General features: G+C 57.6%; 1 protein-coding gene across 7 annotated transcripts in view; it reads right to left on the reverse strand.

Annotated features, from left to right (window-relative positions):
• Window positions 1-22,174, reverse strand: part of HUWE1 (HECT, UBA and WWE domain containing E3 ubiquitin protein ligase 1) — a 78,999-nt gene extending 56,825 nt beyond the window's left edge. For 3 of the 7 annotated variants that reach the window (XM_090060664.1, XM_090060658.1, XM_090060659.1), the window contains exons 1-19: window positions 12,555-12,624; window positions 11,879-11,977; window positions 11,047-11,253; window positions 9,956-10,108; window positions 9,448-9,510; window positions 9,149-9,226; window positions 8,604-8,651; window positions 8,397-8,465; window positions 7,840-7,939; window positions 7,326-7,426; window positions 6,784-6,934; window positions 5,703-5,830; window positions 4,920-5,060; window positions 4,700-4,811; window positions 3,712-3,858; window positions 3,352-3,453; window positions 2,634-2,714; window positions 1,903-2,009; window positions 1,323-1,500 (exon numbers count right to left, since the gene is read on the reverse strand). In XM_090060664.1, coding sequence (XP_089916790.1) covers window positions 1,323-1,500; window positions 1,903-2,009; window positions 2,634-2,714; window positions 3,352-3,453; window positions 3,712-3,858; window positions 4,700-4,811; window positions 4,920-5,060; window positions 5,703-5,830; window positions 6,784-6,934; window positions 7,326-7,426; window positions 7,840-7,939; window positions 8,397-8,465; window positions 8,604-8,651; window positions 9,149-9,226; window positions 9,448-9,510; window positions 9,956-10,108; window positions 11,047-11,253; window positions 11,879-11,977; window positions 12,555-12,599 — 2,110 coding nt within the window. In that variant the 5' untranslated portion in view covers window positions 12,600-12,624. Of the gene's footprint in view, window positions 1-1,322; window positions 1,501-1,902; window positions 2,010-2,633; window positions 2,715-3,351; window positions 3,454-3,711; window positions 3,859-4,699; window positions 4,812-4,919; window positions 5,061-5,702; window positions 5,831-6,783; window positions 6,935-7,325; window positions 7,427-7,839; window positions 7,940-8,396; window positions 8,466-8,603; window positions 8,652-9,148; window positions 9,227-9,447; window positions 9,511-9,955; window positions 10,109-11,046; window positions 11,254-11,878; window positions 11,978-12,554; window positions 12,625-17,685; window positions 17,757-20,663; window positions 20,779-21,234 lie in introns of those variants that run through there. The other 4 variants (XM_090060662.1, XM_090060660.1, XM_090060663.1 and 1 more) reach the window with 4 other exon arrangements.
• Between the last annotated feature and the right edge of the window lie 31 nt (window positions 22,175-22,205).

The following is a 22,205-nucleotide window of genomic DNA, read 5'->3' on the forward strand; positions in this document are numbered from 1 at the left end:
CAGAACTAAACCCAGAGCCAGCTAAGAGGAGCCCCCTGGTAGCCACAGTGAGTAGTACACTGAATACCAGAGAGATCTACAAACTCCTCCTAGACAGTACTCCTCCACAACCATAGTGTTCATCCCAGGGCTGAGCTATGCCCATACCAGACAGAGAGGCACCCCCCGCCCCCAGTGCCCAGAGTGGGTAATGCGTCAGCCATAGAGATAGAAGAGCTTCTGCTAAACAAAAGACACCCCAACCACCATAGAGCAGCCATAGAGCAAAGCCATGCATAGGGGAGCCCCCTGTAGACCAGAATCAGTAATGCATTAAACACCACAGAGGTCTAGGACAGTGTTTCTCAACCAGTGGGTTGTGACCCAAAAGTGGGTAAAAGGGTTGCCAAGAAGTCCTAGAAAAACCCACGAAAGCAGGGTAGCAGTGTTCCAGCCTGCACGCAGCTGCTTGAGACAATTTGAGGCAGTGGATTCATATGCATCTGCATACAGTGAAGCTGGGTTGTGGGAGCAGCCCCAGCTGCTGGACACAGTTAAGTGTATGGGGGGCAGGGGATGGAAGTCCAGGGGACTGTGCAGACAGTAGCCAGGCACGGCACTGCAGCAGAGCAGGGGGAGTGGGGAGAGGAGGTGTCTGGCTCTTCAGCAGGGTAAGGAGGCAGGGGCAGTCCTTCACATTGGGGAGCTGCATGCCTGGGTCAGAAGCACAGGGCTGGTACTGATATATGTGGGGGCCACAGTTGCTCATGCTTTAGCCCAAGTGGGACAGGAGCAGCGGGTTGGGCACCAGCCATCAATCTTGACAAATGGATCCCAGTACAAAGGTTGAGAACCACTGATCTAGGAGATCCTGCTAGATGCCACTCCACCCCCCCCACCAAACCATAGAATGACCATCCCAGAGGACAGCTAAGCCCAGCGCAGGCACAGGGTAGCCTCTTGGTAGCTAAAGCAGGTATTGCACCAGATGCCATTAAGATCTAGGAGCTCCTACTAGATGGAACCCTCCCACAGCCAGAAACAGGCTGTCCCAGAGCAGAGCTTTGGCACAGGGCAACCCTTGGTGACCATGTGTTAAGACACCATAGAGATCTAGGAGCTCCTGCTACACAAGAAAACCCAAATAACTATGGAGTGATCATCTCAAGCAGTGCTAGGCAAAAGGGAACTTCTTGGTGGCCAGAGCAGGCAGTGCACCAGATACCAGAGATTTATGAGCTCCTTCTAAATAAGACCCCCTCCCCCCCCAAAAAAAAAACCCCCCCAAAAGACAAACGAACAAACAACTATAGAACAACTGTCCCAGAGGCAGGAAGACTCACCAAGGGGGTCTGAGCTGCGGCGCCGGCGCATGGCAGGCAGGTAGTCAGGTGAGAGCAGCACCTTGAAGAGGCGTTCAAAGGGCTGGCACTGCACAAAAGACTGGAGCCCCCGGGCGTTGAGGCACAGGGCACTGAACACATTGGGCAGTGAGCCCAGCACCTCCCGTGTGGCTGGCACCTGTGGGGGGGGAGGGCACAGCACCAGGTGAGGGGAGGGCAGGAGAGGAGGACAGTCCCAGCCTAGTTCCTCTCAGCCCCTGGGGGGAAGGGAGACTGGTTCTGGGGGATAAGGCAAGGGAGCAGCATCAATCTGGTGTAGGGGGAGGGGGAGCAGTCTGGCTCTGGGGAGCCAGTAGATCTAGGAAAGTATTTGATTCTAGGGATCAGTTGCAGGGGGGAGGTGTGCAGCTAGCTCAGTAGAGGGGACAGGAAGCTGCCCGGGGCCAAGGCAGCCAGCTCTGGGGAGGTAATGCCAGGAGGGATCTTTGAGAAGTCTTTGAGAAAGGGGTGCACTGCTAGGCAGGGAGCATGGGGAGGGGCATACAGCTGGCTCTGAGGGTTGGTGGCAGGGGACACCCACATCCTTGATAAGCAGAGCATGCAGCATGACGTCGGTGAGCCCGTTGTCCTGCAGCGACGATAGCAGCGAGGGTTCTTGGAACACAAACACTGTCACCACCTCCGTTGCTGGGGGAGGGGGGGAAACCCATCAGAGCCTGTGCTGGCTGCATTGCCAACAAAAAGCCTCAACCCCCCAGAACCAGTTGCCAGGTGAGGCAATTGCCAGCAGCCCCCACCAGGCTCCTGAGGTCCCTGCCCCTCCCCTCCCCCCCATCTTTTCCAAAGCCCTGATGGTCCCTGTCCCCTGCAGCCCCCCCAGGTTCCCTGCCTCCCCCAACCTCATATTCTCCAGAGCCCTTAGGATCTCAACCTCCCTGTTGCCTCCACCCCCCCACCCCATTAAGTCCAGTCTTCTCCAGAACCCCTGGGGTCTCAACCCCACCTTCTCCTGCCTCTCCCAGCTCCCCACCCCTCTAAGTCCAGTCCTCCCCCCACACCTCTGCCTGCCCTCCCCGCAGCCCCTCCCAGGTCCATCCTCTTCATAGCCCTTGGGGTGCCAACCATCCTGCCCCAGTTCCTCCAGGCAATCCTTGCTCTGATGCCTCTAATTTCCAGCTCTCCTCAGAATCCCTCCAATGTCTCCACAACAGCCCCCCCACACCCTCCCTTAAGTCCATCCTTTCTGGGCTCCCTGTCCCCTGCTGGCTCCCCCACAGGGTTCCAGCATTCCAGCTCCCTCCTAGGCCTCACCCAGCAGGAAGAGCGAGGGCCCATAATACTCCGCGTTGCTGATGATGTGCTTGAGCGACGTGGGCAGGGACCCATCCATCACTGTGGGGGGGCGGGAAGAGGAGGAGGATGGGAGCAGTCAGACACAGACCAGATGCCTGGCTCTGCTCCAAGGTGTGTGAGACTTTGAGGAAGGGGTGGCAGGGTGCTGGTAATCAGGATGCCTGGGTTCCACCCCTGCTTTGGAGAGGAAGGAAGGCCAGAAGCAGGACACCTGGGTTCTCTCCCAGCTCAAAGAGCAGGGTCTGGTGGGTCAGAGCAGAGCCAGGAACTGTGACCCAGACACTTGGATCCTCTCTCTCACCTCAAGAGAGAGCAGGGTCTGGAGCCCAGACACCTGGGTTCTTGCCACACCATCGAAGTGAGGGGGAAAGCAGCTCAGAGAAAGGGAGTGGGGGTAGGGGGAAGAGGTTGGGAACCAGGATACATGGGTTCCACCCCTGGTTTAGGAAGGTGGATGGGACCCAGGAGGCAGAATGCCTGGGATCTCTCCCATCTGGTGGGTCAGAACAGGGCTGGGAACCCAGACACCTGCATTCTCTGGGAAGAGAGTTGGGGTCTAGTGTCTCAGAACAAGGGATGCTGGAAGAAACCAGGACTCCCAAATCAATGTAAAGCGACAGCAGCAACCAACACTTCCCTTGTGCCCACCCCTGGATCCCCAAATGCGCCTGCTGACCATGACGGATGCCATCGGAGAAGGCAGGGTCCTGGATGGCCTTCTTCAGGAAGTTCAGCATGGACTTGAGCAGCGCAGCCCGCTGAGGGATGCACTGGGCCCCTGAATTTGGGGGGGGGGGAGGAGGACATGTGGGTCACCAGCAGCCCCCAGCCCCAGTCAGCCCCACCACCCTGCCCCACAGCCCTGATCCCCTACCCCAGAGCCCAAGGAACCCCCTAACCCTGCTCCAAAGCTCCCAGAGGCAAGCCCAGGTCCCCACAGCCCTGTCCAACCTGAAAACCACTCCATCCCCACAAGAACCCCCAGCTTGCCAAGACACCCTAAGTCCTCCCTTCCAGCCCCACAGCTGCCCCATACCAGAGCGAGGGGACAGTGTGGGGGCGATGTTGGGCCCAGGAGCCACAATACTGGGAACTGTGGGCTCTGGAGCAGCTGCTGGGGTCTCTGCCTGAGGCTCACTGGAGGTGGAGGGGCCCGGACTACTTTCCATTGCCATGTCCGACACTGTGGGGAGAAAAAGAGAGGAGGTGGGCAAGGGAGAGGGTTAGCAGGGGGACTTCTGGGTTCTCTGGGAGGGGAGTGGAGGCTGAGGGCGAGAGCAGAGGGGCTTTTCTTTCCCTGCCTCACCACCAAGCTGACTATATCAAGGCCATGGACCTCCTGTTACTTCCCTCCATGCTCCCCACCTCCCAACTATGCTGCTATACTCAGCCAATCTTCCCCTGCTCCCACCCCAGAGCTAGCTGCATCAGTGCTCATACACTCAGCCACCTGCCTCACCCCTAAAGCTCACCATATACACTCTGCTCCTCTTCCTCCTGCAGAACTGTCCGAATCAATGTCAATATATTCAGCTGCCTGCCTCACCCCATCAATGCCAATCCACTCAGCTACCTGCTCCCCCCCGCCCCCCAAGAAGTGGCTCATCCATGCCTGTACATAGCCATCTGTGCTGCCCTCTTCCCCAGCTCTCCTTCCAAGCTAGCCACACCCAAGCTGATAGTCAGACACCTGTCCCATCTCCCCCAGAATCTGGCTGCACCAATTAAACTATTATACTTGGCTGCTCTCCTCCCTAGAAATAGCCACAATGCCAATACACTCAACTGCCCACCCCATTCCTCCCCCACCCCAGAGGCAGCTGCATTGATGATGTTATCATACTTGGCTGTTTTCCCCTGAAGTGGTTGCAATACCAATACTGTCTGCCCCCCACTCCCAAAAGCTAGCTGCATCAATGTAGCTGTTCTGCTCTCCTTCCCACCTCCAGAAGTAGTCCCATTGACACCAATATACTCAGCTGCCCTTCCCCCATCCCTCCCCAGGGCTGCTGCACCCTGCTCACCCTCCATATCGGTCTCCATGTCCTCGCCTTCAGGCAAGACAGCAGCAGCCGGACGCTGGATCTTTGGCTTAATGACGAAGGGGCACTCCCGGCGACACAGATCCACCTCATGCTAGGGGGTAGGGTAGGAAAGGGTTGGAGTAAAAAGAGAGGGTGAGAGGGGATAGGTGAGCAGGATTGAGGGGTGGTGCCAGGTGGAAGGTGGGGCTGGGAGCAGTACCTCCAGGCGGTAGATGAAGATAGACAGCCCGCTGTGCGACTGGAAGGCTGCCATGTCCAGGTTGGTGATGAGATCCACAACACGCACAGCCCGGGTCACAAAGGTGATCTGGTCTTGTTCATCCCCTAGGAATTTAATCACCTGGGGGGGTGGGGCGGCGGGGGGCATTACTGGGTTACCAAGGGAACAGGGGAGGGGGGTCTGGGACCCTTCCCTGGCCTATTCCCCAGCTATGAGTCCCAGGGCTCACTCCCCCACTTTCATAGGTTACTTGGGAACCCCTGATGCAGCCATGTTTGGGGAAGGGCAGCTGGGGAATGGCTGAGGGTTGAGATATGCTCAGCTCTGGGGTGCAGTGAATATACTGGCATCAGAGCTAGGCCAACGTACAGTCAGTTCTGGGACAGGGCAGCTAGGGACCAGATGCGTATAACACCAAGGGAAGGCTGAGATGTGCCCAACTGTGTGGGGGGATACAGAGGGAGACTACAACACTGCTTAGAGAAATGAGAGATGCAGCCAGTTCCGGGGCTGAGCAGCTGGGGAACAGCTGAGTATAACACCAAAGGATGAAATGCAGTCAACTCTGGGGAGGGGCAGCTGGGAAAGGGCAAGTGTAACGGCACCAGAGGAAGGCCAATATGCACCCAGCTTGGCAGTGGCAGGCAGAAATGGCTGAGCATAGTGCTGCCCAGGGAAGGCATAGATGCGCCCAGCTCTGGGGAAGATCAGCTAAGAAATCGCTAAGTATAATACAGCCCAGAGATGGCTCTGCGTCCCCACCTTGAGCAAGGCCTCCATCATGCCACAGGAGACGAGGGCCTCACCACCAGCATCATAGCTGGCCAGGTGGTAGAGGAAGGAGAAGAGCGCTGTGGCAAACTGGTGTGGGTATGGCTCCATTGAGGGATCTGCAGGGAGGAAGGGGTTCAACACAGTACGGGGGGGGGCAGCTATGACTGCACCTCCCCCTCCCATCCCAGAGAAACCCACTGTGATCACCTCCAGCTGAAATGGAGAGAACCCAGGCAGCCAGGTCCCTTTTCTCCCCACCTGCTTTAACCACTAAGCCCCAATTCCTTCCCCAAAAGCAGGAAAAGAACCCTAGATGTCCTGGTTCCCAGCACCCCCCTGCTTTCACCCAATCCCTATTTCTCTAAGGCAGGGGGAAAAACCCAGGCATCTAGGACCCTAGTTTCTCCCCCCAACCCACTCTTCAACCACTCAGCCCCATTCTCCACCCCAAAGTGAAAAAAGAGCCCACACGTTCTGGATCCCAAGCACCCCACTCTGACCCTGTTTCCATTTCTTTCTAGGACTGGGAAGGAACACGGGTGTCTGGCTCCCACCCCTCCAGCAGAGAATTCTGGCATCCAGGCCCCCTACCCAATGCAGAGGAAACCCTGGCATCTGGGTCTATAGTCTGTTTCCCACCCCATAGAGAAGGGGACCCAGATGTCCAGGACCGCCCCCCCACAGCCCCCTTGCTCTGTCCCCACCACTGAAAAGAAATCTGGGGCTTCCAGGCCTCTAGCCTTCCTCTTAACCCAACTCTGTGTCTCCCAGTAAGGAGGGAACCCTGGCAGTCAGGTCTTTGGCTCCCCCTCCTGCTCCGTGACCCCCAGGAAAGAGGGAACCCCAGTATCTGGACCTTGCCCCTGCCAAGAGGGAAGCCCAATGTCCAGGCCCACCCTCTGCTCAGCACTGAGGAAATCCTGGCATGTGGGCCCTGCCCCCTGCAACAGAGGGAACCCCAGCATACTGACCTCAACCCCTTTAGTGAAAAGCAGACCTGGAGTACACACTCCCAGAACCCACCCCATGCAAGGAGGAGCCCAGGATGCCTCCCCCACACCCCACATACCAATCATGGCCTGGATGCAGGTGCGTACAAGCACGGGCAGAAAGCCATGGTAAGATGCAGTGCCTGTGCAGTCAATGATACTGCTCAGCTTGGGTGTTCGCTCTAGGTGCACAATGGACGTCAGCGTCCGCAAAGAGGCTGCCTTGATGTCCTGGAGGCATTGGCGGGGGAAGGGGTGTTGTAGGGAGTCAGAACCTGGCTGAGACTAGCCCCAGGCAAGGACCCAGATATCTGGGTCAACCAGCTTTCTCTGGAAAGCCCACAACCCCAGCATCAGGAAGAGAACCCAGGCATTTGGGTGCCTCTGTTCCTCTCCTGACACCAGGCAGAGGAACCAAGACATCCAGGCTGCCCAGCTCCCTCTGGCAGGCCTATAATCAGGCAAGGGAAACTGAGGCATGGCCAATAGCTCAGATAATTCAGGTGTCCTGAGGGCCATGAAAACCCAAATCCCCACCATGGCTTGTGCCTTGCCACCCTCCCTCCCCCCAGTAGTCAGACCCCCTTGGTCTTCCCCTGCCAGGACCAAGCCCCACTCGCACCATGAGCTGCTTGTCAGTGATCTGCAGCACGTCCACCAGCTCCTCAATGAGCCCGTTGTACAGGATGCTGTTGGCTGACTCCTGCAGGGCATTTGAGTATACTGGGGGGAAGGGGGAGTGCAGTCAGGAAGGACCAAATACCCCCCAGGCCCCCAAACCAGGGCAGCTGAAAAGAGCCCCCTGCCCTCCAAAGAATAAGTAAGCCAAACTTTCCTCAACCAGGTACCCAGCCCCCTCCAAAACCAGCACTGCCCCCCTACCAGTTCTACCAGAACCAGAGGACCCAGCCCACACCAGAACCAAAGGAACTAGTCTCCAGCCCTCAAAAGAACCAAAAAAAGTCCAGCCCTGCTCTCATCCATATATCCAGCCTACACAAAACAGTGAATCCAGCCCCCCCAGTAACCAGCCCCCATCCAGTTACTGCCCCACCCAGTGAACCAGAGACCACCCCTCCATTCGAGCCCCAGTGGGAAGAGGCCAGAACACCTGCCCCACAGGGGTGGGGCCTCACCAAGGATGGAGATGGCATGGAGCCGGGCCTGCACGGCTTGCAGCCGCTTCTTGTGGTTGGAGAAGCTGTGGGCCAGGCGGATGTGAGTGAACAGCAGCATCTGGGGAGGTTCGGGGCAGAGCCAGAGTTGGATGTGAAACCCAGATGTCTGGACTTCTCAACTCTTCGCAGCAAACCTGCTCCCCACTAAAAATTGGGTGTGGAACCCAGGTGTCTAGATTCCCAGCTCCCCTACTGCATTGTCCTCCCACCCCCCGACCTGAGAACCCAGGTGTCCCAGCTGCCTCTGACAATCCCATTACCTTAGCACTAGGCATGGAATCCAGGTGGCTGGGCTCCCAGCCCACCCCCTTACTCAGTCCCACCAGACCCTACTCCCCTCTCAAAGCTTGAATAGAAATCAAGCATAAAAGTTCCCAGCCCTTCCCCAGACTCTCTCAGAGCTGAGAGAATGCCCCACCACCTGGGCTCTCACCCCCTCCAAAACCCAGCATTCAGGCTGCCCCACTACACCAGTTCTGCCCAGCCCAGCCCAGAACACCAGTGTTTGGGTGCACCTGCTTGTCCTTGGGAATGCTGTACATCTTGGTGAGGGACTCCATGATTTCTGAGGGGCTCTCCGAGATCTAGCAGGAGGGGGGGGGTGTAGATCAGGAACCTGGGGGCGGGCTGCCTGGGGCCAAGACCCCCACTTGCCCCCCCCATGCACCCTTGGTGCCTCCTGCCCCCTCCACTGCCCTCAGTGCCCACCTGCCCCCCCCTACCTTATCAAGCTGTTCAATGTGGATGTAATGTAGCGTGTTACTAGATACCTGCAATGGGAAGAGGGCCAGGCAGGAGGTGAGGGGCTGGGCCAATCATTAAACCACCCGCCCCCCCCCTTAGCCTCTCCCCAGTGCAGACCAGTTCAGAGAGGCTCTGCCACCCTCTCAACCCTCCCCCTGCCCTGAGCTGGTCCATATATGGCCCTTCCAGGTTGGTCTTGGCCACCCCAGGAGAGAACAAGGCCATACAAGAGTTCCCTGCCCCACTCAGTCAGTAAGAACCCAGGTATCCAGAAGGTCTCGCCTTGCAAAGTTATATAAGCCTCCCTGCACCTGGTCCATGTAGCTCTTCCCCCATACCTGGTATATACAAGCCCCACCCCCAGTACATAGTCCATGTGTTGCACCTCCTCCCCATCCATTTTGGTTTCTTCCTGCCTGGTCTATATTGGTTTCCTCCACACCCTGAAAATGCATATGGGTACTGACCCCTTGCACTAGTCTTTCCCGATGCCCCCAGCTGCGCCCCCCAACAGGAACCTCACCCTCTTATCCACTTTGACCTCAGCTCCTGGCTCAGCATAGAACTCAAAATGCAGTGTTGTGGCACTAGGCGGGTACTTCTGAAAGAGCGAGGGACAGGCTCAGGCTGCGCAGATACCCCCCTGCCTCCCAACAACTCCCCCTGCCCTTCTCCCAAGAGACCAACCCAGCTCCCAGGAGAAAGTGCCCCCCTCCCCTCAGCCTGGAGAGCCCTGCTCCTCACTGAAGGCTGTAGCTCTGCTCAAAAGGCTGAACACCAACCCCCAGGCACATGGCCTCACCCCCCGCCCCCCAGACTCACCATCATCTGCAAGTCCCGGCAGCACTCGGCCAGACCAAAGCCGTTTTCCTTGCCCCCCCAGCTCTGTGAAAGAGACAGGAAGTGTGGGGGAGGGAGAACATGGGACCCTCCCCAGCAACCCCCAAGTCCTCCTCCAGCATCCCCCCCACTTGCTCCCAAATCCCCCACTGCTTGCCCCCAAGCCTTCACATTGCCTCATGACCCCTCCAGCACCCCTCAAGCTGCCCCCTACTCCTCCTAGCATCCTAACCCCCCACCCTACTCCCATCCCCTACCCCCCAGCTGCCCTCCAATCCATCTACTCCCCTCAAACTGGGTCCCCCTGGGAAGCCTCTCATGCCACTGGGTAAACGGAGGCAAGGGGCAGGTGTTGGGCTTTATCTGGCATCCAGATAAGCAGCCCTTGGGGGAAAAAGAGGGGGAAGTCCTGGGGAGATTTCTGCTGGGGGGTGCAGTGTGCAATTGGCTGGGTCTGAACAGGCACTGGGAGGGCAGGGGAGCTCCATACCTCAGCCAGGTGCTGGAGGCGGGCCAGCAGGGGCGTGCGTTTGTCGGAGCTCAGGCGCGTGATGTAGTTGGAGCGCTTGCTGAACACATATAGCAGGTTCAGCACAGCCAGCACCACTTGCATGTCTGATGAAGCCAGCAGTGTTGTCAGATGCTGTGGAGGGGAGGACAGGCTGGGATGTGAGAAGACACCAGGAACCCAGGGTCCAGGGCTGTCCCTGTTTCCCTACCCAAAGGGGAGAGAACTCAGGCATCCAGGCTTCCCACACCCCTGGTTTCTCGTTAGATTCTACTCCTCTGCCTGAACTGGGAGAGAACCCAGGCACCCAGACTTCTCAGTCTCCCTTGTTCTAACCAGCTATATCCCACTTCCCTCCCTGAAATGGGAGAGAAAACAGGTATCCAAGCTTCCTAAACCCTCCCTGTACTAACTCCTTGTTCTAACCCAATAGATCCCACCCCACCCCACCAGCCATCCCGAGTCCCTCCATACCTTGATGGAGCTGTAGAAATGCTAGAAAAAAGCTGTACCCCATGATCAAAGAATTCTGCTGCTCCCCAGCCTGGAACCCCTTATACCTAAATGCAGCTGTACAAATGTCGAGAAAAACTGTACTCCGTGAGCAGGGATCTTGTTGCCTGGTCCCCTACCCCCCATACCCTAGTGGAAATTTAGAAGTGCCAGAACGAGATGAACTTTGTTGTTTGCCTGCATCCCTCCAGAACCTCCACACCCCACTGGAGCTGTACAGATGCCAAGAGCAGCACTCTGAACAAAGGTTCTGTTACGCGTCATACCCTCATAACTTCCCCTTAACTCCGTTGCATCTTGGAGCTGTACAGCTGTGTTTCTCAACCCGCAAGTTGCAAAAATATATGAAATGGTTGCAAACAAGCTTTAAAAATGGTTTCTCCTTTAAAACAGAAAAACACAGGAAGCCATGGCTTTTCCCTTGCAAGCAGTCAGAATTCCAGCCTGCAAATTGCTGCTTGGGGCACTGCCATTCCCCACCCTGGGGGGTTGGGGCCTGAGAGTCAGGACTGAATGGAAAAGCTGTATTCCATAAAGCAGAGTCTCCTGCTACCCCATACCTCGATGGAACTATAGAGGTGCCGAGAAAAGCTGTACTCGATGAGAAGGGCAGTGAAGTTGAGCACGGCCAGCAGTAGGGCCTTGAGGGGGGCACGCTCGGGGCGATCACACACCAGCAGCCAGCTCATGCCCTCCACGGCCTGGCCCGCCTCAGCCAGCAGCCCATCAAAGCGGTCCAGCAGCTCCACCCAATGGTACAACTCACACTACCGGAGAGCATGGAGCAGTTTACACGTGTGCCCCAGAGCCAGTCCCCCCACCCCAGGGTGTTTCCCAAGTTCAGCTGATAACCCCAAAACAAACCCTTGCCCCAGTCCTGTTGCCCCAAACCCGGCAGGGACATTCACAGCCAGAACCCTCCCAAACCCAGCCAAGACCCCACAAAGCCAGCACCATGCCCCAGCAACACCCCCTCCCCAAACCAAACCAGGACCCCATGGAGATGAGTGCCTGCCCCAGTGCTCCCCAAATCTGATTGGGCTTAGTTGGCCCCCCAACTAAGCCCCTTCCCTGCTCCCATACCTCTCCCTATTTCCCATCAGTGGCTCTCCCCAGCCCATCTTCCCTCCCTGCCACTAAAAAGATCACCATTTCCCCTTACCCCCCAGCCCTTCCCCACCTCCTTGTCCTTCACAGGCCTCCCCAGCCCCTCTCCCTCTCTCAGCCCCCATAACCCTAGCATCTCTCCATGCCTGCCAGTGCCCCAGTCCTCCTCTGCCCCACTTTCCCCCATGCTCCACAAAGCCCCCCTGCCCAATTCCCATGCCTGGCTAGCTCCCTCACTCCCATAAAAAATCTTCCCCAACCCTCCCAGCCCCAAGAAGCCCTCACCTTGCCAATGTTCCATGTCTTGATCTGTTGCAGCTCCAACAGCAGCTGCTCATCAGTGCAGCCCTTGAGCTTGTCAATCAGGGCCCTGCAGTCAGCAGGCTGCAAGGGAAAAGAAGAGAGGAATCAGTTTGGGAGAATTCCCTCTACCCTGGTCTGTCTTGCCAGGGCAGGATGTGACCAGGGACACCAACCCCCCTACCCCCACAACACCCCATGCTAAAAACAGATCACAGCAGCTAAGGGGAAGCAGCACTGAGATGCCTGCAACCTGGGAGGAGGGGATCTAGGAGATGACAGCAAGGGGTCCAGACACCTGGCTTCCAATCCCACTGTGGGAAGAGAGTGAAGTCTGCATGAACACAGCAGATGAGATAAGAAGCCTGGATGTCTGGGTTCCAGACTTGCTCTGAGAGGGCAATCTGGAGTGTGAGAGCAGGGAGCCCAGACACCTGGGTTCCAGCACCATTGTGGGAGGGGAATAAGGTCTGTGGGGGTAACAGCAGAGAAAATATGGAGCCCAGTTGCCTGGGTTCCACATCCCCAGCTGCAGGAGAGGAGTGGGGGCCTAGCAGTTTTAGAGCAAGGGGCTGCAGATGGGGAACTCCTGGGTCCTCTAAGGGAAACAGCTCCCACCCCTCCCCTCCTTGTCTTGGTAGCATGGCCTGACAACTCTTACCGCCTCAGTGGGCGTTTTCTTCAGCTTGGTCCGGTCTACTTTCATCTTTGCTGTATTCCACTGTTTGACCCTGCAGGGAGAGAGAGACATAGGGCTGAACCATGGAGAACCCAGGAATCTGGGCCCCTGCACCACAGCCCACCCAGAGCAAGGAAAGAACTCAAGCACCTGGGCTCCCCACTCCAACTGCCCAGCTCTACCCACCTTCCAAGACATAGGAGAGAACTCATATATCTGGGCTCCCAGCCCCACTGCTCTCACCCTCTAACCCCTCCCAGAGAACCCAGGCATCCAGTCTCACCCCCTCCCCCCAGGAGTTGCTGCATTTGCAGCCAAGATGCAGGAAGGGGCTGGGAGCCCAGATACCTTGGTTCTCTCTCTGCTCTGGGAAGGAAGTGGAAGCTGGGAGACTAGAGCAGGGGGAACCAGGAGCCCAGACACCTGGGTACTCTTCTCGCTCTGGTGGGGCTGCTGAGCCCAGATGTCTGGGTTTTCCCTCCACTAAGTACTTGGACCACAACAGCACTTAACTCCTAGAATGCAGGCCAGGCCCAGCCTCACCCAGGCCCCTTGTCTCTGTGTCCAGTAGAGGCAAGTAGATCTGACTTCAGATCACCCCCCACACTGACCCAACTGCCCTGGGAGGGGGGAACCAGGATACAGCAGACCTGTATCCCTTCCCCTTTTACTCAGAAGCAGCAGCCTGGGTGCGGGGGGAAGGAGCTTCTCCAAAGGGTCAAGCTGAAAGGGGGAGGAAAGCCAGCAGGACCCACCTGCCTTGGGGGAGTGAGGACAGAAGGAATTGGGGGAAGTAGGAAACCCAGGAAACCAAACCCCCCTCCCCTTTTGTAACATCAAAAGCATCAGACAGAGCTGGGGGGCAGGATCATCCCCCCAAGCTGGAGGGCAAAGGGCTGGACCCATAGCTACTGCCCAGGAGGCTATTCCCAGAAGGCCATGCTGCCACCCCCCACCACACAGCAGGAACATGGGACAGAGAAGAACATCCCAAATCCTGATGAGCAAAGAGACAGCAGCCCAACTTCCCCCCCAGCACCAGGAAGCCCAGGCTCCAGCCCTCACCCAGAAACAGGGAGCCTTAGTCCCTACCCACCCGTTGCTGGGAGCCCCAATCTCCCAGCTCCCTTCCCCCACCCAGCACTAGGAGTCCCAACTCTCTTCCCCACCCCCACCCCAGTGCTACAAGGAGTACAGGCCCTGGTGGTTTGGAGCTAGGACCCAGAACACTTGGCTTTTCTCCCAGCCTGGGACAATGAGGGGAGCCACTAGTGGCCCCCCGCAGAGGCTAGAGGGAGTAGGAACCCCCCCATCCCAGTGGATGCACCCCCACCCGGAAGTGCTGACTCAGTGCTTTCTGCAGTAGTCCTCCATTAACCAATCGGTACTCTGCTGTCAGCCAGGATGGACACAGGGGCCTGGATAAGGTGGGAAGGGAAAGGACAGGGAAAACAGAACCAGAAGGAGTCCTCCCCACTATGAGACCTCCCCCTATAAGCTGCCGCCCCCCCCCCAATCTTAGAGCCATGGGTTTAAGCCCCACCCCCAACTGCTTAGTCATGGACAGCATGAAGAGGCTTCCTGCTGAGAGGTGGCAGAGAACCCAAGGTCTGGGCCAAATGCCTGCCCACACAGAACCCAGGCATCCAAGGCTTGCACACATACACACATAACCCAAGTGCTTGGGACAGATGTTCACACATGTATGGAACCCAAGCATCCAGCACAGAAAAAAGAACACAGGCATCCAGAGCACAAATGCACACATGCAAGACAGCCCAAGCATCTGGGCCAGATGCCCATGCACATGTGGAACCCAGTACAAGAGAGAATCAGGTATCCAGGGCAGATATCCACACACGTCATAAACCAAGACATCCGGACCACACAGTGGACAGATGCTTGCATGTACAGGCACAGAGAACCCAGACATCCAGGGCAGGTGCTCATGGGTACAGAGAAGTGCACAAGAGGACCCAGGTGTCCAGGGCAGACACGTGTACACACACACACAGAACCCAGGCTTCTGGGACAGACACACATGCATGTGCAGGACCTAAGTATCCAAGACACACAGGCACACACAAAAGAATCCAGGCATCTAGGACAGATGCCCTCACATGCACAGAAATCAGGCATCTGGGACACATGTGCATGCACAAGAGAACCCAGGGGTCTGAGACAGATGCCCATACATGAAATACATGCACAAAGAGGACTCAGGCATCTAGGATAGGTGCCCCCCAGACATGCCCGGAACCCAAGAATCTGGGACACATGCACAAAAAATAACATCTGGGACAAACATGCTTGAAGGTCTAACAAACTGAGCAGACAAGGGCTAAGCTAAAAGCAGAACTCAGGTGTCTGGGTAAGGGGTGGCTTTGCTCACCAGCTCCTCAGAGCAGGCAGCCTTTCAAGCAAGGCAGTCCCAGATGCCTGCATCCTGCTCCCAGGCCTCACCTGCTTGGGTTTTCCAAGCAGGCAAGGGAGAGCTGAGAGCAGAAAGCAGAACTCAGAAGTCTGGATCACAGCTTTGCACCCCTCCTTCCCCCTCCAGTATCTCTAGTGTGGAATAGCTGGGCGGGGAGCCAAGAGCACTGGGGGTGCATGGTTGGATAAGGAGTGTGGACTGGATGCCTGGACACCTGGATTCCACTCCTGGCTCTGGAAGTGGGGTGCAAGGATTAGATCAAGGGGGAGCAGGATAGGATACTTGGACACCTGGGCTCCATACCTAGCTCTCAGAGGGGAGTGAGGTGCAGCAACTGGTTTGAGAGGGAGGCTGGGATTGGACACCCAGATGCTTGGGTTCTGTTCCCAGGTCTGGGAGGAGAGTTAGGTGTGGTGACTAGATAGAGGACAGCAGGGTGGGATTGGATGCCTGGACACTTGGGTTTCATTCCCAGGTCTGGGAGGGGGCTAGGGTGCAGTGATCAGATCTAGCAGGTGACCTGGGACTGGATGCTTGGATTCCATGGCCAGGTTTGGGGGGGAGGGACAGGGGTGTAACCAGTGAATCAAACAGGGAGACTGCGATTGGAAAACCTGATGCCAGAGTTTTGTACCCAGCTAAGGGAATAGGGCTGCAGAAACTAGATCAAGCAAGGGACTGGGATTGGAAGTCTGGGTTTCACGACCAGCTCTGGGAGTGGTCCAGGCTACTGCCTCCACACTCAATGCCCCAGGGACTCCTGGGTGCCAGGATGGGAAAGGAGGTGGGACTGAGTCACCAGAATCTGGGGAGAACCGGCAGAACAAGGTGCAGATGGGTGGGAGGGACTGGGGCTGCTCACACAGAACCCAAGCACCTGGGACACAGGCATGGGCATACACAGCCCAGGAGAGCAGGACAACACACACAGAACCCAGGTGTCCACAACATAAACATAGGACACACAACCCAGTAGATGAAGACACCATTCACACAGAACCCAGAGATTCGGGGGACAGACACAAGTATACAGAACCCGGTGGGTGAAGACACCATTCACAAAGAACTCAGGCACATGGGACATAGGCATGACCACACAGCTCAGAAGAGGAGGACACCATGCGCAGAACCCAGGCATCTGGGAGACAGGCCTAGGAAAAAAGGGTACCACACACCAAACCTAGGCATCCAATCCTAGCCTCCACTCAATCCTGCATCCCAATCCCCTTCCCCCAGGCCTTGGGATGGAACCCAGGTGTCCTGGCATCCAGCCCTGCAAGACTGGGGGAAGGAGCAACTGGGAACAGGAGCTCCCAGCCCGGCTCTTCAGCTGGGGACTGGGGAAAGAACCCAGGCATCCAGCTCCCCTTCCCTCTTATCTCAGCCTGGGGAAGGAGCAAGCAATCAAGTCAGTCTGTTTTTTCTCCCACTATGCAATAGGGTAAAACTTGCTAAATATAGACTCACAGAGAATGCAACTGCTTCTGGGGCTCTGCTTAGAGTCCAGACAGACAGACTGACTTCACCCCCAAAGGCAAGATGAAGAAACCTGCAGACTGCATTATCATGCGTGGGCACTAGAAGACTCGTTTGCACTAGAACCCATCTTGCCAAAACCCCCTATCCAGGGATGAAACCCAGGAGTATAGGCATCTAATTCTAGCCCTATATCCAATCACCGTGCTCCTATCTCCTCCTAGAACCAGAGAAAGAACTCAGAAGTTCTGCCAGCCAATCAGTACACACTCTTGTTGCCTCCAAGAGCTGGTGACAGAACCCAGGAGCCCAAACATGCCCAAATCCCTACCCATCTCCCCAGGCTGGAGGACAAAACCCAGGAGTCCAGGCATCCAATCCAAACCCATGATCCGATCACCACACCCCCAGACACTCCCAGAGCCGGCAACAGAGCCCAGGAGTCTGGGCATTCAGTCACCATACCACTGTCCTCTCCTAGAGCTAGAGCCATCCCTAGGGGTGTGCAAATCGGGGCCACTGCCCCGGGCTCTGCACTTTGTGGGGATCCCGTGGAGCTGGGTGGAGTGGCCACTGCACTGCTGCTGGCTTCACATCTGGCTGCTCAGCACCCACCCCCAACCCCCACCAAATCTGCCACCAGCTTCCTTGCATCTGGGGGCAGGGCCCCGCACAGACTGATTTACCCTGGGCCCTGCACAGGTTGTCTCTGCCTACAGCTTGAGACAGAACCCATGAGTCCAGGCTTCCAATCCCAGATCCAATCACTGCACCCTTATGCTTCCAAAACTAGATGCAGAATCCAGGAGTCCAGGCACCCAATCACTGTACCCTTGGAGCTAGGGACAGAACCCAGGAAACCAGATATCCAAATGCCATAATTCTCTCCCACAATCAGGCACAAAACCCAGGAGTTTGAGTACTCAATCCCAGCCCCAGTGCAATCACTACACCACTGTTCCTTCCCAAGCCAAGTGTGGAACCCAGGAGTCTGGGCATCCAGTCTCAGCCCCAAATCCCACCACTGCATTCCTATCCCCCATAGATGCATCCCAGAGACCACCCCCCACCAAGTACCAGCAAAAGCTCCTCCAGCCTTTATAGATCACCTTGCACCTTAGGCCTGAGAGGGAACGTCTCCCTTTCTTCCTGCCCAGGCTGCGGTCACCAGGTGCCACCCCACACCAATGCTGTGCCCCCTACCTGGGATCACAGCCAATCCATCATCAAACCGGGTTACACCCCCAGGCACTAGCGTGGCACTTCTTTGGGGCCTGGGTGGGAACAGAGCAACAGAAGCTGTCATTTAAAGACAATCCCTAAGTCACAAGTTGGCTGGGAATTTGGAGACAGTCCCTTGGCTTAGGGGCTGGCACTGAAGTGAGCTGGGTCCCTGGTGGAACTGGGAGACCTAAAACTAGGGAGGGGGTAGTTTTAGCCCTCTCCCCAGAATCTCACAGGCCCAGGAGAAGAGAGCACTGAGGGCTGAGGCCTTGGAGATGGTGGCAAGACCCTTCCCAGTCCCCAACTAGAACTGGGAGAGACTGGGATTCCCTGAGAGACAAAAGTGTGGGTATGGAGAGATGCCCTCTCCACCCAAGCAGGTTATCTGGAGGATCTGTGGGGGCTCTGTGGCTGGGGGAGTGCAAGCACTGGACTTGACTGGTTTGGGCTGAGAGGAAAAGCTCTGCAGAAGTGGGGGAAGAACAGCAGCTGATGGCAGATATCAGTCAAGAAGGAAAGAGAGCTCCCGCCCCAACTGGCTGCTCTGATTTGTGCTCCCTGCCCCCTCCACTGGTCTGTTCTCTATTCCCTTCCCTATGCCCTGTCCACAGTTCTGTTTTCAGCTCCCATCCCTGTGCTTCCTAATCTGCTACTTTGCTTTCTAAGTGCCCCATCCATGCACTGCTCTGCTTTCTGCTCCCTGTCTTGTTCTCCCAGCCCCACTGGCTGCTTTACTTCCTGCTCCCTGCCCTTCAGCCACTTTCCCCACCCAGATTTGCCCCTTGTCACCCCTTCTCTCCCCAGCTCCTAGATCAATCCCAGTACCCACCAGTCCCTCTGGCACTGAACTCAGGGCTGTGCCCCAGAAATCCTCCTGACATCAGGGTGACCCCATTTCCACCCCAACGAAGGAAAGAGGGGACTTGGTGCTGACCAGGAGGGGCTGGTTCAGCCCAGTGCAAGCCAGTTCTGCCCACACTGCTCCTGGAATCACCCAATCACTGAAATTTCTCCACCCCACCCCACCCCAGTGTATATCTGGGGAGGGGGACGGGGTGGTTCCTGGCTGCCATGACTTGGCAGGAGCTCTCCCCAACACCCACCATAGGCTGCCTGTCCCAGCTTGGGACAGGGACCACTCTATAACCCCTTCCTTGTCAGGAGTAACAAGACTCCCTCCCAAGGCCTGGGGAGTGGAGAAGGAAGAAGAGTAGTGTCCTGAAATCTGGAGGAAAGGGAAGGAAAAAAGAGGAAAGGAGGGTATCTCAGGACCTGGGGAAGACAGGAGGGAGAAGCAGAAATTACCTTAGGAGGAGGAGCAAGAAAGAAAAATGGTGTTTCCCTAGCCAAGGGGAAGGGAGGGAGAAGAGGAGTGTCCCATGACTAAGTGGGCAGAGGCAAAAAAGAAACATCTCCAGGACCTGAAGGGTGACAGGAGGAAAAAGGGGCATATCTGAGGGCTGAGAGGACAGAGGAAAGAGGGAAGAGGGAGTGTCACAGAGGCTGGGGGAGGAGAGGAGAAGGGGGTGAGGGAGGGTGTTATGGCAGGGCATGGAGGTAGAGGAAAAGGGGGTGTTCCAGGACCCGGGGGAGGGAGGCGTTGCAAAACTGGGGGGGCGCGCAGGACAGGACAAACCAGGGGGGCTGGTCTCTGAGGGATGGCGGGGGGAAAGTAACCAGCAGAAGCTCTCCCAATGGTGAGGGGGGAAGGGGGGCTGGGGCAGGAGAACCCCATCATGGGGGCATCATGGGCTTAGTTCAGATCTCTTGTAGGCTAGCTAAAGATAAAAAAGATGATTAGAAGCCTAAAGAAATCCTCATACTGAAATAAACAACCCCAAGAGCTTTAGAAAAGAAAGATCATCCTAGAGAAAGCAAGACCCCCCTACCCCCCAGGAGGGGCTGGAGGATGAAGTCCCCAGGAAAGTGTGGGGGGAGGGGTTAGCACCTCAGTGCAGTAGTGTTAGTAGAGGAGAAGAGATCTTAGATGAAAAAAAGAGCCAGGCTCAATTGGGAGAGGGGGCAGGACACGGCATGGGGGACTGAAGGTGGGGACTGAGGGGGGGAAATGGGATGGAGAAGGGACAGGGTCCAGGACACGTAAGGGGAAAGGGAGTGGACAGGGCCCAGCACAGGGTGGGATGGAGGAGTGAGAGCAGGGCCCAGCATGGGGGGTAGAGAAGGGGGCCACAGCCCAACACAGGGAGGGATAGAAAAGGGTGGGGCTGGAGAAGATGAGGCATAGCCCAATGGGGTGAGGGCTGAAGGAGGGGGTCGTGGCCCAGCACGGGGGGGGGGGGGGGCGAACAACGCGGCCCAGCACGGGGGGGAGGGGGGTGGACAACGCGGCCCAGCACGCGGGGGGAGGGGGGCAGGCAAGCGCGCGCCATGGCCCGGCACGGGGGGGGGGGGCCGGCAGGCACCACGGCCCAGCACGGGGGGGCGGGGGGCCGGCGGGCGCCACGGCCCAGCACGGGGGGGGGGGGGGGCCGGCGGGCGCCACGGCCCAGCACGGGGGGGGGGGGGGGCCGGCGCCACGGCCCAGCACGGGGGGGGGTGCCACGGCTCGGCACGGGGGGGCGGGGGCGGGCGCCACGGCCCGGCACCGTGGGGGCGGGGTGATCGGTGCAGAGTACAGGAGATGGGGCAGGGCCTAGCACAGGACGGGGGGGAAAGGAGGAAGGGGTGAAAGGTTGAGAGCCCAGCACAGGGGGAGGGGGAAGAAGGGAGTGGGGGAGCAGGGGCAGCTCTGGGAGAGATGGGGGCATAGGAGGAGCAGGGCCCATTAAAGAGGGGGACTGGGGGCCAGGGCCCAGGAGAGGGAGGATGGAGGGGGTCCTGGTTGCTATGGAGACGGAATGAGCAGGGACCCCGCATGGGGGGGGCGGGCCCTAGCGTAGGCTGCTATAGCGACCGTGGGAATTGCGAAGGGGGAGATGGCCCCGCAGCGCCGGTACCTGGTAACGCTCCGGTGCGAGGGGCGGGGTAGGACAGGGATGGGGGGGAGGGTCAGCGCCAGGCCCAGCCGCCTCCCGCCGCCGCCATCTTAACAGCAGCCCCAAGCCTCAGCCCTGCGCGGGTCTCGCGAGAGCTCGATATGGGCGGGGAAAAGGCGGAAACCAGACTTGAGAGACCTCGCGAGAGTAAGTGGGCGGTAAAGAGAGGGCGGGACTAAATCCGGCAAAAATTGGAAAGGGGGCGGAGAAGGGAGATCTTGCGATAGCTAAGACGAACACTTCTTGGCGAGATTTCGGGAGACTGAGATGACTGGAAAGAGAGGGAGGGCAAGTTCTCGTGAGAGCTGCCCAAGGTCGCGGAGGCAGGAAACGGCGACCAGGCGGGGGAGCCCGGCTCGTGAGATCCCGCGAGAGTTCGCTTGGATCTTACGGGAACGAATGTAGGGTTCCAGAGGCGAGACTCGGGGGAAAAGGCCGGAAAGCCGACAAAAGACATCGCGAGAATACATCCCGACGGCGGAACTCTCGTGAGATTTGTCATGAAGGAAAAGTAAATCCCGTGAGATTTTACCGCGATGTAGGGCCGGAGAGGAGTGAAGCGCCTTCAGGCCCGGGGGAGTCCCTCGCGTTGGTGGAAACGGGTGTCGACGGGGGGGACTACTTCTCGCGATACTGGAAGAGCTGGGGACGAAAACTCACTTCCACAACTCTTGCGAAGAAGTCCCGCGAGAACTGGCGGTGGATCTCACGAGATCTCACTGCCTATTGTCTTGGGAATCGGGAAGGCGGAGAGGGGTAACGCGAGAACTGCGAGAAAGCCGCGGGGGGCGGGAAGGATACCTGCCCCTCTAACGGCTGCCCACTGCTAGTTACGGTGCGCTATAAGGGACACAAATGACAGATGTATCGCGATAACTTACCACCAGTACATGCGGGACGGGAACAAAAATAAAGTCTCGCGAGGCCTGCAGCCAATCGCGAGATTAGTGCGGGCCCTAAGACGCTGCAATTTCGCCTAAATCTCGTGAGACCTTGTGTTGCGAGATCTCCGCTGCCTCCTTTCCTGACTTCTGTCCTCGTTGGAACCAATCCGAGCGCTGCTGCCTCCGAGAACTTTATTGTACCACAGCTGCCGCAGACACAGGGGGCGTGCACGGCGGGATCAACACGTGACTAGCACGATGATGGCAGAGGGCGATAGAATGACACAGGAAGGACGGCGGAGGAGCTTCCTTTGGTCCCACCCCTGTTTTCTTCCCCCTCCTGACATAGGAATCCCAGGCGTTCCCCCAGGACCCCAGAGCTAAGATACAAGCCAGGAGAATGGGCGGTGGTTCAGGGTCTCCCCCCTGCAGCACAGAGAACAGCTGGGAGGGACCATCTCCATGACTGTCATAGGCCTGGACCCTTACCAGTAGGGTTTGTCCAGCCCCCACCTCACTTATCAAAATGGGGTGGGGTCTGTCCAGTCCCCAGCCCCTGTGGGGGAGGGGGGCATCTGTCCCTCAAGCATTCTGGCCTGGGGGGGCAGGGAGGGGATGG

Source organism: Crocodylus siamensis, chromosome 8, assembly GCF_052110815.1.
Source record: "Crocodylus siamensis isolate JL-2025a chromosome 8, ASM5211081v1, whole genome shotgun sequence".
NCBI lineage: Eukaryota > Metazoa > Chordata > Crocodylia > Crocodylidae > Crocodylus > Crocodylus siamensis.